This window comes from Nyctibius grandis, chromosome 11 (genome assembly GCF_013368605.1).
Source record: "Nyctibius grandis isolate bNycGra1 chromosome 11, bNycGra1.pri, whole genome shotgun sequence".
Classification (NCBI taxonomy): Eukaryota; Metazoa; Chordata; class Aves; order Nyctibiiformes; family Nyctibiidae; genus Nyctibius; species Nyctibius grandis.
The window spans coordinates 19,118,548-19,136,783 of NC_090668.1; the positions used below are offsets into that span (position 1 = coordinate 19,118,548).

The following is an 18,236-nucleotide window of genomic DNA, read 5'->3' on the forward strand; positions in this document are numbered from 1 at the left end:
TGGTTTTAGAAAGTGTGCTTGTGGGTTTGCGTGGGTGGGTGGCAGCAGGCAGGGCCAGGAAAGGCGGCAGGTCTGGATTAAGGACAGCAGTTCCCTCTTGCCACAGCATTTGTGCAGCCCCATTCCCGGCTCTTGCATCTCCTCTTGCTGGACTCTCGCTCCTGCCTCCTCATTCTCAGCATGGTATATCACAGTAACAGCCAGTTCGTGGGAGATTTTATTTTTTCCTTTTCCTCCTCCATCCATTTTCCTGTCTTCAAGCACAGCCTGAAGTGCAATGCATGCATGTGGCTGGCAGTGTTCCCCTTCAAGTCCTAGGTGAGCTAATATGGTCTATCAGGACATCATCTTGCCCATCACCAAAGCCCTGTGTCTTTTTGGGGGGCTCCTTTACACCACACATTCTTTGGCACTGATCTGTAGCAAGAGTTATTGCTGCCAAGCTGAACTCTAGTGATCCTGTACCTTTAGTACATCTCCTTTTCTTGCTAATGTGTGTAGGCACTGTGCTCTCCAGGAGAGAACCACGGCTGCCTTTGGAGCAGAGCTTGGCAGCTCTGTCTGCCTGTATGAATTTATATACATATATTTTAATTTCTGAAAAGCCCCAGACCTATTCAGAGATGGGACTGTGAGGGAATCTGACCTCCAGTTTGAAGTTTCAGGGAGGGTTTAATAAGGCAGAATATGATTACTGAAGTCGATTTTGACGAGGGTGCTGCTTCCTCTATAAAATGCTGTTTGATCTTTAAAGACCGCAAAACGCTGCACGCTGCTGGCTCTCACTGTGTATGAAATCCCATGGATAAAGCACCCTTTCCTTTGGCATGGCAGGTGCCTGGGGAGCTGCCTAAAAATGGGAGCTCTTTTGATCTCCTCCCCATGAAGGAAAGGGTGCTGCATCACCTTGAGGTTTGTGCTTGGTGTAAAACTTCCAGGGGAATTGTTTTTTCTCCCCTTGGATTGCCCTCTCGTCCCAGCTGGCTGCATGGCTGTTTTGGAGATGTGGTGTGATTAGACATGTGCAGGTTGACATTAGTGGTCCTGAGCTGGAGCGTCTGTTCCATGTACCCCAGACCCATGTCTGCTGGTGGGAAGCACCTCTCCAAGCACAGAGGACTGGCTTTGCAAGCTGCCCTGCCGGAGAATAACAAAAGAAATGCAATTTTGTGGAAATAACATAATTTTTGAGTCGGCCACCCCAATGAAAAGGGGAGGGAACTACAGCTGATGCTGCAGGTGGGGGGTGAGGTCTTGCTCTTGCCGATGCTTCACTCCAAGGCAGTTGCATGTGTGTACTTATGTCCATGTCTGTGAGACTAAAATGCTCCTCCTGTCTTGTGCTCTCTGACTTACGGTGGTGTTCGAGGCTGTGTGAGGGTCAGACAGTGGCAAGCAATAAATAAGAAAGAGTTGGGGAGAGAGCCTGGAGCAGCTGAGAGGTGTCAAGGCAAGGAGCCAGGGCCAAGCCAGGAGCCCAGCCTGTACACAGAAGGGTCCGGGGTCACCATCCCCCCAACCCCGCTCCCTGCGCAGAAGATGTTGCAGTCCTTGAAAGTTTTCTCCTGAAGCTTTTGTGCTGTTGATTCTCTCTGATAAATGAAGTTTCTTGAGCTCTGGGGTGATTTTGGACACCTCAGTTCTTGCTCGGGACCCCAGTGCTGGTTTCTCCCAGCGTTAGCTGAGTAATAGTGATGGGATATTAAGGAGAGTACTTGTGATGGCAGTTACACTGCTGCCTACAGCACTTCTTCAGCTCTGCTGTCCCACTTGCACCTATTGCTTCCTTTCTGAAAGGCAGTGACTGGGTATAACTCTTCCTGCACTGAAAAAACTTGGATGTAGTGTACAATAACAGGAACATACTGCTTCCCGTGTGCTGCAGCGATCTGTACTTGCTGGGTCCAGGCAGCCTGCCGTCCTCTAGTAATACTGATGTGTTGTCTCTGGAAGGGATGCTCTTTGCTCTAAGTCACCAGCCAGAGCTGGTGTGGGATGTGGTGTCTGCCCTGGGGTGAGCTGGAGGCTTGCAGAGATCATAGAGGGGGAACAGATGAACACATAAACACAGGGCACAGTGCACCCCTGAGAGGGTCTTGTGTCCTCAGAGACGAAAGCAAAGGGTGAGGTCCTGGTCATGTTGGCACTACTGTCTGTTTTTTAAATGCAGGCAATTCCCCTCTCTCCTTTAGGTACAGCGCCTCTGCATCCTTATGGGTGCCAGGCAGCATCGCTTAATTGCAGTGCCTGGAAAAAACATGTGTTTTAGCAGAGCTTAAAGCTGTTTCTCAGGATATCTTCCACAGTAGGGTGTCTTTATATGGCAAACTTGTTAGTGCAGCTACAGCAGCTCTTCTGCACCTGGTGGCTGCTCCTAGCCAGCATGGGGCCAGGCAGATGCTCTTGGTGTGAGTGTGAAGCTTGTCTGGGCTATTCTGAAAGATGTCCTGCAGGGCAGTCTTCTTCTGAACTCCTGGTGCCCTCTGAGATGCTTGTGGTGTGTAGTAGTAGTTGGGTTTCTTCAGGAAGGGTGTTGAGACATCACACTATGGTGGCTTGTGCATGGCTGTATTGTTCCCACACCCTCCTCAGCCAGTGAGGGATCAGGGCTTTTTCCTTTGCCCAGCCTTTCTGGAGGGGCTGGTTTGCATTGCTGGGTTGGATGTGGCTGGGCCCATGGGACAGGGAACTGGGTGCATGCCCCTCGCATCCTCCACAGCACCCACATATCCCTGCAGGGCCTTGGCAAGAGGAGCAGATCTGCTAGTGCAGAGGGAACTGTTGCAGTGGTGTGTTTTATGATCATTACCTTGACGAATCACAATTATGCTATGGGGTTATGCTCATAATTGTTTCTACAAAGCTGGATTTGCTTTCTTCCCCCCCCTCCTTTTCCCAATGACCTCAAATTATCCTTAATGGTGCAAAGTTATCTGCTACTGGGTGACTTTTTCATGTGCTTTTGGGAAGGGGAAGCCCATGCCCATGCTTTAAATGGGGAAAATATTACTCTCTTAAGTCTTTATTCAGCTGCACTTGCCTTTAGTGCTTAGTTACCAATTCACTTTTATAACTTCCATATTGAGGGAATCAAGTCCTTCATGCATCTAGTTATTAAATGTATGCGATAAGTGCCTTATCCTGTGAAAGATGGCTGATTTCTTTATGGCTTCCTCAGCTGTGCGAGGGGTGGATAAAAGGAGCCAGCAATCCCCACCGCAGCTGTGCTTTGCCCTGGGGTGTGGGACCGGCCCCAGTGCCACTGGTTTCCCAGTCTCCAGACCTTCCCATCAACATGTGCAGCACCTCTGCTGGGAGGAGGCAGGTCTTACTGGTCAAGGGTTTTAAGAGGTGTCTTCCCTCTATTTTGCACCTGCAACCAAATTCATATTTGCATGGTCTGGAGCTGGTGTGCCAGGAGGCTTGTTTATAATGCTAAACATATCAGGTAATTGAAAGCTAATGCTTCTGTCTGGATCGTGAGGTATAATATGCCTGGATGACAAATCAATTTTCCTGTTGCCCTACAAGAGAGAGGAGTCAAACGCTCTGCTTGCCTTTCCTATATACAAATATATAAAATTGTGTGTGTTTCAGGGCGCTACCTGCTTGCTGGAGCACAATTTATTCACTGCCCAGCATTCAAACATGAGTGGTGGCACTTGCACGGCATGGCTCTAACACGGACGTGTCATCTGCTCTGGCAGTGAATGGAGCTGATGGCATCCTGATGAAAAGTCGTTCTCCTCCGGTTTGGGCTAGATATAGATTTGGGTAGCACGTGGGTACACATGCTGTATAATACTTGGTGCTTATCGAATGCCCTTTTTAGCTATTGACCACAGTGCCTGAAAAGCTGACGGAGATTAGGCTAATATTATCCTTCTTGTATGAGGAGGGTGAAGGAAGGCCAGGCACATTAAGTAGCCTCAAGCTAATCACTTGGTAAATTGGCATAAGAGGCTGCTTTTCACCTCTGCCTCATGCATGTAGGGTGCAATGAGCCTGACTTTAAACCCCAGTGGATATTCTAGTCTCCATTGCTGCATAGCCTCTGGGCTAGAAGGGGAGCATGTGGAGCTGTGCAGGCTTGCTGTGCAGTCTCAAGAAGGTGACACCAACCTGTGCTGTCAAACACCACCCTGCATGGTGTCCTTCTGGGAATGAAAGGAACCACTGCTCCCATGGGGTTGGTGGCTACTGGTCCCCTTCCAGCAAGTAGGGTGAGGTCCTGGCACTTCTGGAGACCAGCTGAAACCTAAACCCTGACTTGATGACCATATGGTCACCAAAAAGATTGCTGATCTTTCTCTGTGTGAGGTGGGGGCAAAGACACTTGCCACCTTACTGGCTTCACACAGTGCCCTGGGATCTGTGAGTGAGATGTGATGCTCACGAGCTGTGGAGCTGGCAAACAGTTCTACACTTCACAAGTTTGCTGTTAACTGAGACGCAGCACCCAAGCTGTGGATTGACCATTGGTCTGATTTCAGTGGTCTACTGAAGTCAAGTTGTAAAAGCATGGCTGTAGGTACATGAAGGCTGAGATATGATGCAGGGTTGGCCTCCTAAAGTTAGCTTTTGTCAGGCTAACCCCATATCTTCCTTTGCAATGGTAACCGATTTCCTCAGCAAAGAGATGACTTCAGGGTGAGAGATTAATATGATGCTGCATTACATCATAAGTGGTTTGTTTTTTCTGGAGAAGACACAGTATAGCCCAGCTGTTGTAGGTGAAAGGCTGAATAATGAAGTGGTGGCAGGAGATGTTGAAAGAGGAGGTAACAGCTAAGGTTCCTTGGTGGTGAGGCTGGCTTCTGCTTTCGTTGAGGACACTGGCACAAAAGGCAAGAGCATGCTCATGGGCTTTGCTAGCGCAGTGCTGGGGGTGTGGGAACACAAAGTGGGGTGAGGATGGCCAAGGGGAAGAGCTGCAGTAGCAAACTCAAGAGAGTCTGTAATACAAAGTGGGATGAATGTGGGTGTAACAGGGGTTTTCCTGCCAGCTCAGAAATCATGTCAGTTGGAAACAACCTGGTGGATAGAAGTGCTTGGTGCAGTGCTCAGTTATGGGGTGAAAACAAGCCACCAGGCTGATGGGGCTGTGAGAAAGGCCAGTGTGATTTCAGGCTGCAAGTCACAGTGTTTCCAGCTAACTGTGGAGTTGCTTGTGCTGTTATACAAGTGAGACCTCCTGGAGACTGCTCTGTGTTTTCGGTCACTCTTATTCAAGAAAAGAGGATTTAAATAGGCTGATGAAGAAAATGGAGAGCTGTTTTCTATTACAGTGTCCATCACAGTGGTCCTTCTTGCATAGGTCACCAAATGTGAACGCTAGTTGTGCTGCGTCTGAAACCAGAAGCAAAATAACCTTGCCAGCAGGACTCTGCCTGAGCAATATATCTGCATCACTTCTGGGACTTGAGTTAGTACCTCTTCAAGGCACTTGAGACAATTTGCCTTGCACTTCACTGCTTCATACAGACACGCTGCCTTAGAAGAGCGGGCCTCGTGTAACTTACAAGTGATAGCTGGGTGGGTCTGGCTCTTGCTTGTAAAGGAAGGAGGAGGAAATGCCAGGAAAGGAAAACAGCTGCTTAAGCAAAGATGGTTTTGATACAAGAGAAAATGGATGTAAAATGCTTGTGGGTAAGAAATGAGAAGAGCAGGGGAGTTCTGGTGCAGTGTTTCAATATGAGTTAGGAGGGCAAAGCCCTAGCTGCTCCTAAGGTGGACTTTGATCAGTCTGTAAAAAGCATGGTATAACGGCAGGTCTGCAGTGCAAGGAGACCTGGACCAGCAGGACCCTCCAAACAGACCAGAAGTATGAGAAAGAAGCCAGTATTTAAACAAGCATCCCCTCCCCTCCATCTCCTCCCAAAAAGCATTCTCATCTGTGTTAGCGATGCATCTCATATGGTCTCGATTAGAAGCTGGAAATGAGTCTTGGTGGACGTGTATATGGCAAGCACTTCAGGATTTGTGAAGTATGGTCTTGGTCTTGAAGCTATTGTGTCTTGCAGAAGAGCAGCTTACCTTAGTAATAACTGAGGAATGCCACAGGAATATATATTTAGAGATGTTTGCAGGGAGGAGGGAGTAACCCAGTGACTGTAATTCATACCTCAAAGCCTGATTGCAGAGACCAGGGCAGGGCTGGGAGTTGTCACATCTGTGTTTGGCATAAACCCAGCACCCGTGTTCCTGCCAGGTTAATGAACCGAGGTAGAGGAGAAGGAAAGGTCTCAGTCTTCAGCAGCAATGGGGAGGACGTAAGATTTCTAGGGCAAGCAAAACCTTGAAAGGAAAAAACGGGGAACTAGTTGAGATACTGAAGGACATGAAGAGGGACTTAAGTTTTAGGGGTGGAGTTTCTTTGCTTCGTTGGTTTGCTTTCCTGTGCAACCACTGCACGTTTTGCAATCACAGCTTGACTCCCTGAGCTTTCGGAATAAGATGCATTTCTGTTTTGTTTTTAAAGTGAATTCAGGCGAACCCAGCCAGCGCAAAGTTACACTATTCTTTCCAAAGCAATAGGGAACAAAAGAAAATGGTTTTACTGGTGTTATCTTTGGGGTGCCTGTGAACCAAGGCTGATTTGCCACTTCTAGGAGCAGGGGTGCAACTCCTGCTAAGTTGAAATATCAGAGAAAAAAGAGCCATTTCTGGGAGTCCCTGAGAAGGGAAGTGTCTGTGTAGTTTAAGGGACTCAAAGTCTCTTGCTGACCTGTGCACCCAATTCAAGATGATGCTATTTCGCTGTATTGCACTCTATGTAAAGCAGCTGCTGGGTTGGGGGATTATCCTTAAACGTAAGTGTGTGTGTATGTATTTATTTCTGCTGTTGCTTCTCTTGTCTCTCCCTTTATGAGTGATGTGTGTCTGTGTTAACATACCAAAGCATATCTGGCTCAGGAAGATCATGGGCTTCGTTTGGGAGGCTGGAAGGTGGGTTGTGGAGTTGTATCTACAGTCTGTAATGTCACTTCTGGGGGTACTTGGCCATGGGGGGGGCCCAAGACCCTCGTACCCCAGTGCTGAGTCATCAGAAAGTCATGCTTGTGCATGTCACTGGGAACAAGCTTGGGTCTTTTTCTGCCTCTTCTAGAATGCTACCCGCATGGCTTTGAGTGTCAGGTCAAAAATAACCTTGACTTTTTTTAGCAAACACAATCAATAAAACAAGAGCCAATCTGGCTGCCGCCTCCTTCCCAGCTGTGGTTGCTCCATAGCTCCTGGCTCGGAGCTGTTCCATCCCTCCCCGAAGGTCATTGCTCAGATGCTGTAGCTCCAGCATGCCTTGGCGATAAACCCACATCATCCCATTCCTGCTTCTTCCTATGTTCTTTCTTTCTCTTGGAAGACCCTCTCATTTGGGTTGTAGGAGCTGCAGGTGGGAAATATCTTCAACTTGTGTTTCTAGCCTTGCTCAGTTCTGCAATCTTTCGGCCCAGGACCTGAACTCACAGTCCTACCCTGTCTTGGAAGGGTTTCAGCAAGCTGTCACAGCTCTTGACTGATGCCTCCCAGTCAAGAGGGAGTGCCTTAGACATTGGCAGGGAATATGAAAAGGCTGTAATAATGTCCTGTTTCTCATTCTGTCTGGGACGCAGGCGATCCAAGCCATTGAGCAGGTCATTGAGGATGAACCGTAACTTACACTGTCATGCAGCAGCCAGTTGGGAGCTTATATTGCGTCCTTACACTAACCCCTCGGGGTATGCAGACAATTATGGAACATGTGGAAAGCAGAGGTGACTCTTGCGGGTCTCTGCTTTTCTTGGATCTGCATGGTGAGAGCAGAGAAATATGTTTAGGTTTAGTTCAGGCTTTGTATTTTTCTTTCTTGAGCTGAATGGTATTTGGGATACAGCTCAAATAGGTCCATATACTTCTGTCACGCCAATTCATCTGTTCTTGTGCAAGCACAAGATGTAGCAAGTGCTGGAGGAGAAACGTATGACTCCTGTGACTGCTCTGGAAGTGGTCAAAGGTCCCTCTTCTGCTTACCCTGTGGACCACCACATAGGGTTCTGCAACCTTCTTGCCTAGAAGGGATGGTTCTCAGCATTGGCTTACCATCCCAACTCTGCATTACTTGGAAATGTTTCCCCTCTCGAGGTCTGAGTCCAAAGCCAACTATTGCATCAGGGCAGATGCGAGCTGGGGTGCGTATGTTCATAAACTTTGAGGTTGGGCTTTTTACATCTTGTCTAAAGGGACCAGCCAGATGTTTCTCCCAGTCAGTTCTGTTTGAGGGAGGACCACCTCCATCTCCTGCCCAGCAAAAAGACCATCTTGAAAATGTTTGTGCTTTCTGGTGCAAGGGTGTCTGAGTTCAGTCTGGGAGAAAGCCTGAACTGGCCAAGGACTGCCTGAGGGATGAGGACCAAGCTCCTTCCCCATCACGCAGTGTTGCAGCTTGTTAATGGAGGCCCGTGGCCGCAGCCAGCTGGCCACGCTGCTGCCATCATAGCTCCTGTGCTGCCGATAACAGGGAACCCCAGACTCTGGGGCTGTCGATCTGTCACCTTCTCCCAGCTCTAATATTTACTGAATAATGATCCCATGGTGACAGATCTATTTCTGTTTTTCTTCTCTATAACATACCTGCCAGAGCGCCCTGGGCGACTGAGGAATTTATAATAAAGGCACGGTTTTCAAACCAAGTTTGGTGTTCTGCTAGCAGCACTACCAACCAGCAAAGACTAGGACCCTGTTTGTTCACCACAGTAAGAGACTGGATAAACCTGACTTTTTTTTTTTTTCCATGTAGGCTCCCAGTTTTTGTTGAGGGGTTTTACTTGCTTCCACTTCTTTTGCGTGAGCAGTCTTGATCGTGTCTTTGTTTCACCAATGTGCACAGTGAGGTGTGGAGAGGAGCAATGGCTGGCCAAGGATGTTCAATGGATCGGTTGCATGTTCCATGCTCAAAACTGTGGGTGAAACCATATTATTTGGCTTTCCCAAAATGCTGGGAAAACAGAATAAAAAGCAGCACGAGAAACTGCTTCTTTTGGCAGTGTGATGCGTGCCATCTGTGTCTGAGGGTGTGGATGCTGAAGCCTGAGCAAAACCAATCCCCAGACCTGTTGCAAGAAGGTTTTGGCTGAAGGAAGGTGGGAAGAGGTGTGGGGCCGGGTGGTAGGACATGATGTGGCCTTGCTGCGTGCTGTCCCCTGCATAGGCAGAGCAACCATCTGGTTGTGCCACAGCTGAGCCTTTCCTTCTTCTCCACAGACACATAGAGAACTGGAAGAACTTGCAGACACTGAATGCCGTCGACATGGAGCTGTACACGGGACTCCAAAGGCTGTGAGTATGTCCTACATGTCGGGGAGGAAAACAGCACTGGGCAGCCCCTTCCTTCCATCTGCAGTCTCTATGCTGCAGTGTTTGAAGCCTGTTTAAGCTACTGGTTCTGCTGTATTTTGCTATGAGACTCCACAAAATGGAGATGAAGGGCTTTTTGGTCCTTGCTGGGTCTGCGAGAAGGAAGACTGCTAGCTCCTGACAGCTCTGTTAACACACATAAGCCCTGACCTCTCTTCTCCCCACTGTTTTTGTTCTGGGCTTGTGCCTTGTTCCGACTCATTTCAGCCCCAAAATGTGAAAATCCAGCTGTCTCCACCGATCCTTCAGCGCTGGGCTGTTGGCCCTCCTTTTGTGTAGTTGCCATCACGGTGGTACTGCACGGTAAAGGAATTGCATCCCCCTGCACAACACTCCGAGCACTGGGAGAGGTCAACTTTGTGCATCACAGAGAGGAAACTGAGGTCCATGAGATTGAAGGAACTTGCCAGGCACTTGGGAAGCCTGGCTGAGAGAGGATACCACCCAATCTCTTAATTCCCCCTCCTGCATCCTCCTGGAGCTGGGAGTGCCCTGGGTGCTGCTCAGATGATATGCAGAGTGTTGCTCAGGGTTAGCTGGAGACTCTGCTAATGTGTTTCACTGGGAACTTTACATCAGGTACAGCTTGCCTGTGGGCTGGAGGAGAGGTCTACACTGCTGAGCACTTGATAACCAAACCCCAGCAAGCTGTACTTTTAACACATGTACACGCACACCTTGTAAGCTGACTGGCTGCTGTTCTCATCTCACCTAAGAAAGCAGCAATGGACTCAGGCATACTTTTGTCTGCAGCAGATATTAATAAACCCTGGTCATAGTGCTGATACAGCTTCTCCAAAACAGGGTGGCAGAGGATTCCCACTTCAGTGTCCATAACTCCCTATGCAAAATACTTGTCTCTCCTTATCAGAGCTTCAAGCAGAAAGGTTTTCTCTTTGATTTGAGGGAGGGGAGAGGGTGATGCTGGGCGTTAGGTTTGCTGTGGGAGCAGGCAGTGCTGCTTGTGGAGGTGGAGGGAGGAGAGAGGAGCAGGAGATGCTCCAGGCCACCCCAGCAAGCCTTGGTGGATGTGGGGGGAGAGTCTTGCCCAGCAGCCGCTCTGCGCTGAGCCTGTGCTGTCGCCGTATCAGATGAAACTGAAAAGCCCAATTTCCTCTTTGCTTGTGACTCATAGAGGCTGTCTGGGGAGAGATGTGCCTCCTGGGGGGGAATCGAGGGCTCCCAGTGCACCTCAGGTGCTGAGCGCAGGGTTTTGGAGCAGTTGTCCATCTCCACTCCATTGCTGCCCTTCTGCATCTCTTTGCAGGACAATCAGGAACTCAGGACTACGAAACATCCAGCCACGCGCCTTTGCCAAGAACCCTCACCTGCGCTACATGTGAGTGTCGCTGGCTCCTGCCGCCCTCTCCCTCCACTCCCTGCGGAAAGGAGATCCCCAAAGCGCCTGTCCGGGAGAGCAATGGGAGGGAAGGGGGATGCTGGTGGGGAAAGGCAGGGAGAAGGAAAAGTGAAGGCGCAGGGAAGTGCAATGGCTTCTGATGCAGGATGAGACGAGCTCCTGCTGGGTGGATGATGGGTTTTGGTGTCTAATAACTGGCCCAACTTTGATTGCTGCTCTAACGAGCGCTTGCTTCGTTAGCAGCCTTGCAGGGACTGGTGCACATTTCCCTTTCTGCAGAGTTTGGGGGGCGGCCGCATGCCCCAGCACACAGTCAGCGCCTGCCCCGCTCGTTAGCTTTTAATCAAAGGGCACTTTTCTGGCACAAATCCTGGGGCACAGGGCAGCCAGCTCTGCTCCTAATTACTGACTTCTTAAACCAGCACTGCAGCGGGCCTAGGGTAGGGATGTTTTGTGCTAGAGACTGGAGAGCTGTTATGGGACATAGCATAAGTGTCTGGCTGCTGGGGCATTGTTACCCACCAGGTACAGTCTCCTGGGGAATTCCCCCATCCCTGAGGCCAAGGGCACTGATTTCTTTTCTGGATATGTGTTTACTTTTCCCAAGGCGATAAAGGAAAGCCTGAATTTCAGGCCAGTGTGTGAGGCGCTCCTTGGGCTTGAAATATCTTGTCAAAGTGACTGTGTCTGAGATCAAACCCCTCGCAGCTCTGGTATGGGTATAAAAGGTGAAAAGGGGGTGGTGAGAGGCCCTGGCCTTGGGCGTGAGCTGATGGTCTGGATGGAGAGTGTGTGTATCCCTGCTTTCAAAACCAACGCTGGTGGCTTCTTCCATGGAAAAAGGCCGTAGAGCGCATCCGTTTGAGTCTGCAGATGCATGCGGCCATCGATACGGGCATGTCCTGGCGGAGGGAGATGGATGTGACCCGCAGAGCAGGATAGATTTGTCTCTTGATGTCTGATCAGAGATAATGTGAGCTGAAAAACCCCAAAAGCTTCCTTTTTGGAAAACCAGTTACAGTTGCTAAGTGACGGTAAAGTACTTGCTAAATAGCAGATCTGCAGGACCAAAGGGCATGAATAGTTAAGGGCCTTGTGAACAAGCCTGGAGCCTCTTTGAGTTTAAAGTAATGTGTATTTTGTCATAATAAACCCTCCTTAATGCTGACCACGGGGATTTTCCTGATTTCTGTGCTTTATTTTGATTTGTAATGTGTTTTTAGTGTTTTCTGTTGTTTTTTGTTACTGGGAAGTGTTCTCTCTGAATGCCTCTCCCAAGTGATTTTCTTTTTTGCGGGAGGGGGGTGTTTGTCAATTATGCCGTTGCTGTTTGCGTATCTAGTAGATAAAATGAATAACATTTGATTCCTGATGAAAGTCATTTGGATGTCGTAGGAGTCTAGAAGGCCACGTAGGCTCGTTTTGAGGCTGAATGTCGTTAAAGTGTACACATGCAATTGTTGCTGCTTTTTCCAAAAGTGTTTGGTTTTGTCTTTTGAGATTACTTTTGAGATTGGGAAAAAAACCCCCACATCCATCTTGTGTCAAAAGTTAAGGTTGGTATGTAGTGATGAAATATGTGTTTGTTTACTGCTTGGGCTGTGTAAGATTGATCGTGTTCTTAACATCTTTCTTTCCTTGCCTTTTGAAGCTTGAGGCAAGTAAGTATATTATTTGGTTAGTGTTTGCCAGTGCGTTTTGGTGCTGTTCCTGGGACCCGGCAGCGTGGATATTTGCATGGTGGATGTTCCTCATGGCGGATGCTGGGCGCCTGGGGATGGAGACCTGGTGCTTGCAGGGATGGTGGCTCCCTCCTGGTCCTCAGAGGCTCTCGGGCCATGGTGCTGCCCTTGCAGCCAGGCTGCTTTATCTGGGGTTCTCTCTCCCTGATGGGGTTGGAAGCACGGTCGTTCCCAAGGCTTTGCACACCCTGGCAGGCACCTGGTGCCACCCGGGGTCCCCTCTATGGCCACGGCACCATGTAAGTACATCGAAGTGCCTCCTCGGCTGCTCCACAGCCATTGCCTCCTGGGGAGCTTGGCTCGCTGAAGGCCTGACATTTTCTTCAGTTGCTGCACGTACGAGCCAGGGATAAAAGGATTAATGGAAATGTCACTCTACTGTAAGTCGTGGGCTGCCGTAACCAGGTACAGTAGCTGACAGGAGCAAGGGATACTGTCCCTATCCCCTTGCGATGGGGCTGGCTACAGCTGGATGGGTGCGGGGCTGGGGACCGTGGGATGGTGTGCTTAAGGCTTGTTGAGTTACTGCTATGTGTTATCGCTGTTGCCCTGGCTTTCCTTCTCCTTTGCTGGCTGTTTGGATGGCTGTAGGTGGAATTGAGTCAATAAGATGGCAAATGTGTCTAATAAATGGCAGGGGTTTCACTTCCAGGGAGGGCTGGCACAGGGTGGTGGGGACCCTGGGCTGGACCTTTGCAGGGTGCTACAGGCTGGGTCTGAGCAGCAGCAGGCATTTTTCCACATGAAGCTCGTGTACAAATGGTGAGGACTTAAGAGCTGTTTTTTGATCTGTCCTTCCCCATCCTGGGTTAAATCCCATCCTCCTGCTGAAGTGAGGTTTTTTCCCAGTGCCTTTCATCAAGCTTTTCTCCTCTCAGATGGGCCAGATAGCTCTGCCTTCTCCCAGCAGCTTCTATTTCTGGCCCTTCCTCTGTGCACACACTTGTCTTCAGACCCCAGCTGTGCAATCACAAGCAGATCACTTATCCCAGCTCTAATTGCAGGAGCTCAGGTTTGTGGGGGTTTGTTTAAGAAAATGGTTCTGGATGAGGTTTGGCTTTGTTTTTTTCCTCTTTCCCCATCACAGTGTCAGGGAGGAAAGGCAAGAAACCCATGAAGGAGATTTTCAGCATTCAGCTGCCCGAGTGGTAGACCTCAAAGTGCTCCAAAGTGTGGCCTGACAGGGTCACGCCTGTCCTTTAGGGTTTGAAATTAGCTGTATAAGTGTAAGGGGCTTGAGACCAACCTAATCAGTGGAGGTGCAGTGGGTGACTGGGAGCCAGAGGTGTGGATCTAGAAATTGCTTTGGATCCCTCTCACCTCTCCTTGAATGAGGAGAGTTAGGGCTCCAGGACTTGTCTGATTGTCAGTACTGTGAAGCCTATCACTGCTACAGAGGCAATTAATCCAAAATATAACAGCAGATTTTGCAATGTAGATCTACTTCTGCGGGCAATTGGGCTGAGGCAGTTGGTTCCTTCTAGAACAAGTACTGGCTGGATGTTGAATGGGGATGGATGTGGGTCTGATATAAGCTAGATATCCAGTGTCATTTTGTGCCCTCACTGGAGGTCTTGCTGGGTAAAGTTGCATTGGTCGATTCCTATTTCTGTGAAGTTTTGACAGCCCTTTGGCTAATACAAGATGGTCCTGGAGAACACCATGCACTGGATGTGAGGACCAGAAGGTCTAGGCTGTGGAAAACTGAGCCCTTGTAGCCAAGATTTGTGGCAGTTAGTGTTAGAAGGCAATGCAGGTGAACATAGGAAATGTTTGGTGTTGACAGAAAACCTCAGTCTTTGGCTTGAGGCTGTACAAGAAATCTTTAGGATTATATGGTTCCTAAATTTGAGACATATAAATCATCTGAATCCGTATTTACTATGTTGCTGTGTTTATCACAGCTTACTGAGGGAAGTCTTGCATGCTTTCAGTCTCTCTACTTCTAATAACAGTGGAATAATTTGGCCAATTTATTTGAACTTGATAGAGGATTACAAGTCATGAGGATATCAAGTTCCTACATGTATTATGACAATAGGCAGAGCAATAGTAAAGGGAGGTTGTTGCAGTGCCTTGAGGGGAAGAATACAACATTATCACGTTCCTTGTTAGACACTGGGAAGTCCACAGGAGAGCTCAGCTTTACAGCGCACCAGGAATTGGTGCACAGGAGAGGACAGGACCTGTTTGCTGCTGGCCAAAGCTTCCAGCCTTTGCTGGCTGTGGGACAGTAGAGCTGTGCAATAGGAGGGTAGGCTCCCAGCAAGTTGTGCCTAGAACTAGATAAATTGACATTTGCAATGCCTGAGTCCCCCTTTACTGGGAAGCAGGTACTTAAGAGACTGTGATTCCCTTTAAATGCTTTCCTGGGTGGCTGCGTACTCAGCCAGCCAGTCAGGAGGCACTGCCTTGTATTTGCAGAGGGTAATTGTGCACACCTTATTTATTGTGTAGTAAAGAAAACAAATTAAGGCTGTGTAATTATAGAGACAGGCACACTTTTAAACAAGGCTTAAGTAGTCAAATATCTATTTAGAAAATTAATAATTGCCATTTCTGTCTGCATTCAGAGGCTCTTCTTAAACTGTCTTCTGGAGGTTTATAAATGCTCTAAATTGGTTTGTGGGCTGGCCAAGACACAGCTCCTTGTCAAAGAGCTCTCTCTCAGCACTGCCTGCCAGAGTAAGGTCGGGGTTGAGGATCAAGCTTTCTCTTCCAGTCTTCACCCAGGAGTCTTAAAGACAGAGACCCTGGAGTGCTTTGTACTGAGTGTAATTGGGTTTTGAGTATGGTATGGTCAGATCACCTTCTGCTCCACAGGCATTTTTATCTGTGTAATCCCGTCTGTCTTTTTCTCTCAAAAAATGAGGGTTGGGGAAGTTCTGGAAGGTGCTGGCAGGAATGCACAGGGACTTGCTTTGCCTGGTGAAAGACTGAGCTGGCTGATCTATGGGCTTGTTTTTGTAGGCAAACCTGGGCTGTGATTAATCTGGAGTCTCCTGGAACCTCCTCTGTAGGTTGTGTTGTTTTCTGAGGATGGAGGTTAGCTTCGGTGTCCTGGCTGGGTTCGTGGCAGTTGTGCAGTGTCATATGAACTAGTAGCCTGGTATTGGATGTAGTTTGTAGCTTTGACATGGGAATTCCCAGAGATGTAGTATGGTTTTAGGCTTTGATAGGAAAGAAACTGGGCTGCATCCCCTGAAAATCGAGGTGGCTGAGGCAGCACAAGGTTGGTGAGTTGTTCCCTGCCCTCTTCAGTGCTGTTTCAGGACAGCACCCAAAGCCCTCCAGCAGCTGAGGCCTGTGTGCTTTCGAAGGACTGCAGGCAACTGTCTTGAAAGGCTGTCAAGGTTCACCTTCTTTGCTCTGTGTGTCTGGGAGCTTGATCGAGATCTTACACTAAATAAAGAAATAACCAAAATATCAGACGCTGAATTATTGCAAGTATAGCACTGTTCCCTCTCGGTCATGGCCTGAGGATAATTTTCCCCTGCTTTGTAGTTAATGAGCTATTGCCTTGCTCTGAAAGAGCCATCCTTCTATAGGAAGCAAGGTTAAACTTCTTTTCCTCTCTTCCTGTAACCAGCTTCAGACCCTGTGACTGCCTGCAACTGCTTGATTCTGGATGTCCTATTACACTTCCTCCTCCTTCCTGATGATTTCTCCCGGCTTTGTCCTTTCATCACTGTGCTGCTGTCATATCCATCCTAGCAGTCTCCTCCTAACCCAGACTGTCATGTGTTAATTGCTCTGATTTCCCATTCATACTCTTGAGTCAGTGTAGCCTAACAAGCCTGTGTGTATCAGCCAGGGCACATTATATGACTGTATGTAAGTTCTTAGGTCACTGGGATGATGAAGTAAAATGCATTTACCTAAACTACCTTCTTGATAGTTTAATGTGTTTTATTTTGCATTTGCAAAAGACTAAATAGGAACTGAATTTCTCCATGAATAGAGGCAAAATAAGAAATATGAGAAAGATTTAAACTGCCTTTAATTTCCATTAAGTGAATGTTCCTCTACAATCCCTAATCAGGCAGGCACCTTGGGTACCCTTCGGTTCCCATTGGTACTCTAAGGCTGTTCTGCTCCAGCCCCTTCTAGGAGCAAACCTCTGTGCTGCTATTTCATCAGAGAGGCATTTTCCCCCATGTGTCTCTAGTTCTTCTATAAAATGCTGGGCATGCTTATAGTGCAGTCACCAAAGTAAACAGCAGTAACACCTCCTTTGCTTCCATCAACTTTCCTGTTCTGCCCCCATCTGCTTTTGCCCCCTGGATGCCAGGGTAGCACAGGTCCTTGCTGATATGCTGATCAGCAGCAGTGGTTTGATGGTGTGTTTATTCCCTGTCCTTACTGCAGGTGACTGATAAGCGGTTAACTGCAGCTCTTCCTTTTTCTGCAGCAGCAGAAGTAGGTCCTGTGTTTTACCAGCCATTGTGCACAAGGCCAGAGGAGAGACCAGTTTCCTGCAGGACTGTGCCTTTCCTTCAGGCTGTGTTGAACTCATTTGACCTGCATTCAGAGGGCTGGGTAACTAATTCCTGGCTGCAGGCTGCTTCGCTCAGCTGTGGAGAGGGTTTATTGTATTGCAATAGGAGGCGGAGCGGTGAGTTTGTGGCTGATGTACTCTAGTGGGACCTGAGAGAGAAAGTTTCTAACTCAAGGACTGTGCACCTTACAGCAAGACTTATCCTGCCTCGGTTCCCCATCTGAAAACCTGGAATAATAACATTTGTTTTCTCTGCTTTAATTTGATCTATTTGCAGCATAACACCTTGCATGTTTTCTAGTGGAACCTGCCCTTGAATTGTGGGATGCTGTTGCAATGTAAGATGAGTTATAATAATGCTGTCATGAATATTTGTTGCCTGCTCGGATTTTTATGTTATGTCTATTGCTCTGGTACCTGTTGTCTTAGGATTTTGCTGTGGCTTTGTTTCTCCTTCCTTCCTTTGAAACATTGAGATGTTCTTTCCAGCTGCAGTGTGTGCCTATGAGACTTATTTCCCTTTCTGAAGTTTGATCAATTGTCTTTTGGCAGATGTGTGAAATGAGCAACTGTGGTTTTGCAAAGGTCCTGTTTTTTCCCATCCCCTCTTTAAAAAAGACTGCAGACAGTGCTGGGGATGTTTTGAGGCTGTCCCAACGTGTGTGTGTGTGTTTGTCAGTCTTTTTACAAGCCTTGTTTCAGGATTGGGGTAAAATGTGAAATTTGGACAAGTTGGGGTTTTTGAGGGGCTCATCCTCTGTGACATAGTCCTTGCTGTACAACAATGGCCTGATGGATGTCTTGTTGTGATCTTCCCTTCAAAGAGAGGCCAAACATCCCCCTCGGATATGATCCTGAAAATGAGGTGTAGTTATGTCTTGGTTAAACCTCACCACATCTCTGAGATCACCAGGAGCACAGAAGGAGCTGATTTCTTGTAGATTTGGGCAGGACAAGGACCAGATATTGTTCCTAGGCTTCTGAGGTCACTGCAGCATTGAGGTACTACAGAAAGAAACAGCCTCTGGCTGTCCCTTTTGCTTGCTCCCCAAAACCTGTGGCTCAGCTGATTAGATGTGGTGCAAGGCATGTCTTACCTGCCTGTGCCAGTGTGAGAGGTGCTGCAAAAGGAGGAGGACCCCTCCTCAAGAAGGATCTGAGAACATGGAAGCCTGCTAGAAAGCTGCTGGGTAAGAGTGAACAATCACGGCAGGATAAGTGAAAGTTAGGTGACTGCACAAGT

The 18,236-nt window shown here is 48.3% G+C and overlaps 1 protein-coding gene across 4 annotated transcripts in view; it reads left to right on the forward strand.

The window, feature by feature from the left end:
* NTRK3 (neurotrophic receptor tyrosine kinase 3) overlaps positions 1–18,236 on the forward strand; it is a 212,891-nt gene that overhangs the window by 25,043 nt on the left and 169,612 nt on the right. For all 4 annotated transcript variants that reach the window (XM_068409846.1, XM_068409847.1, XM_068409848.1 and 1 more), the window contains exons 2-3: positions 9,241–9,315; positions 10,661–10,732. In XM_068409846.1, coding sequence (XP_068265947.1) covers positions 9,241–9,315; positions 10,661–10,732 — 147 coding nt within the window. The remainder of the gene's footprint in view (positions 1–9,240; positions 9,316–10,660; positions 10,733–18,236) is intronic.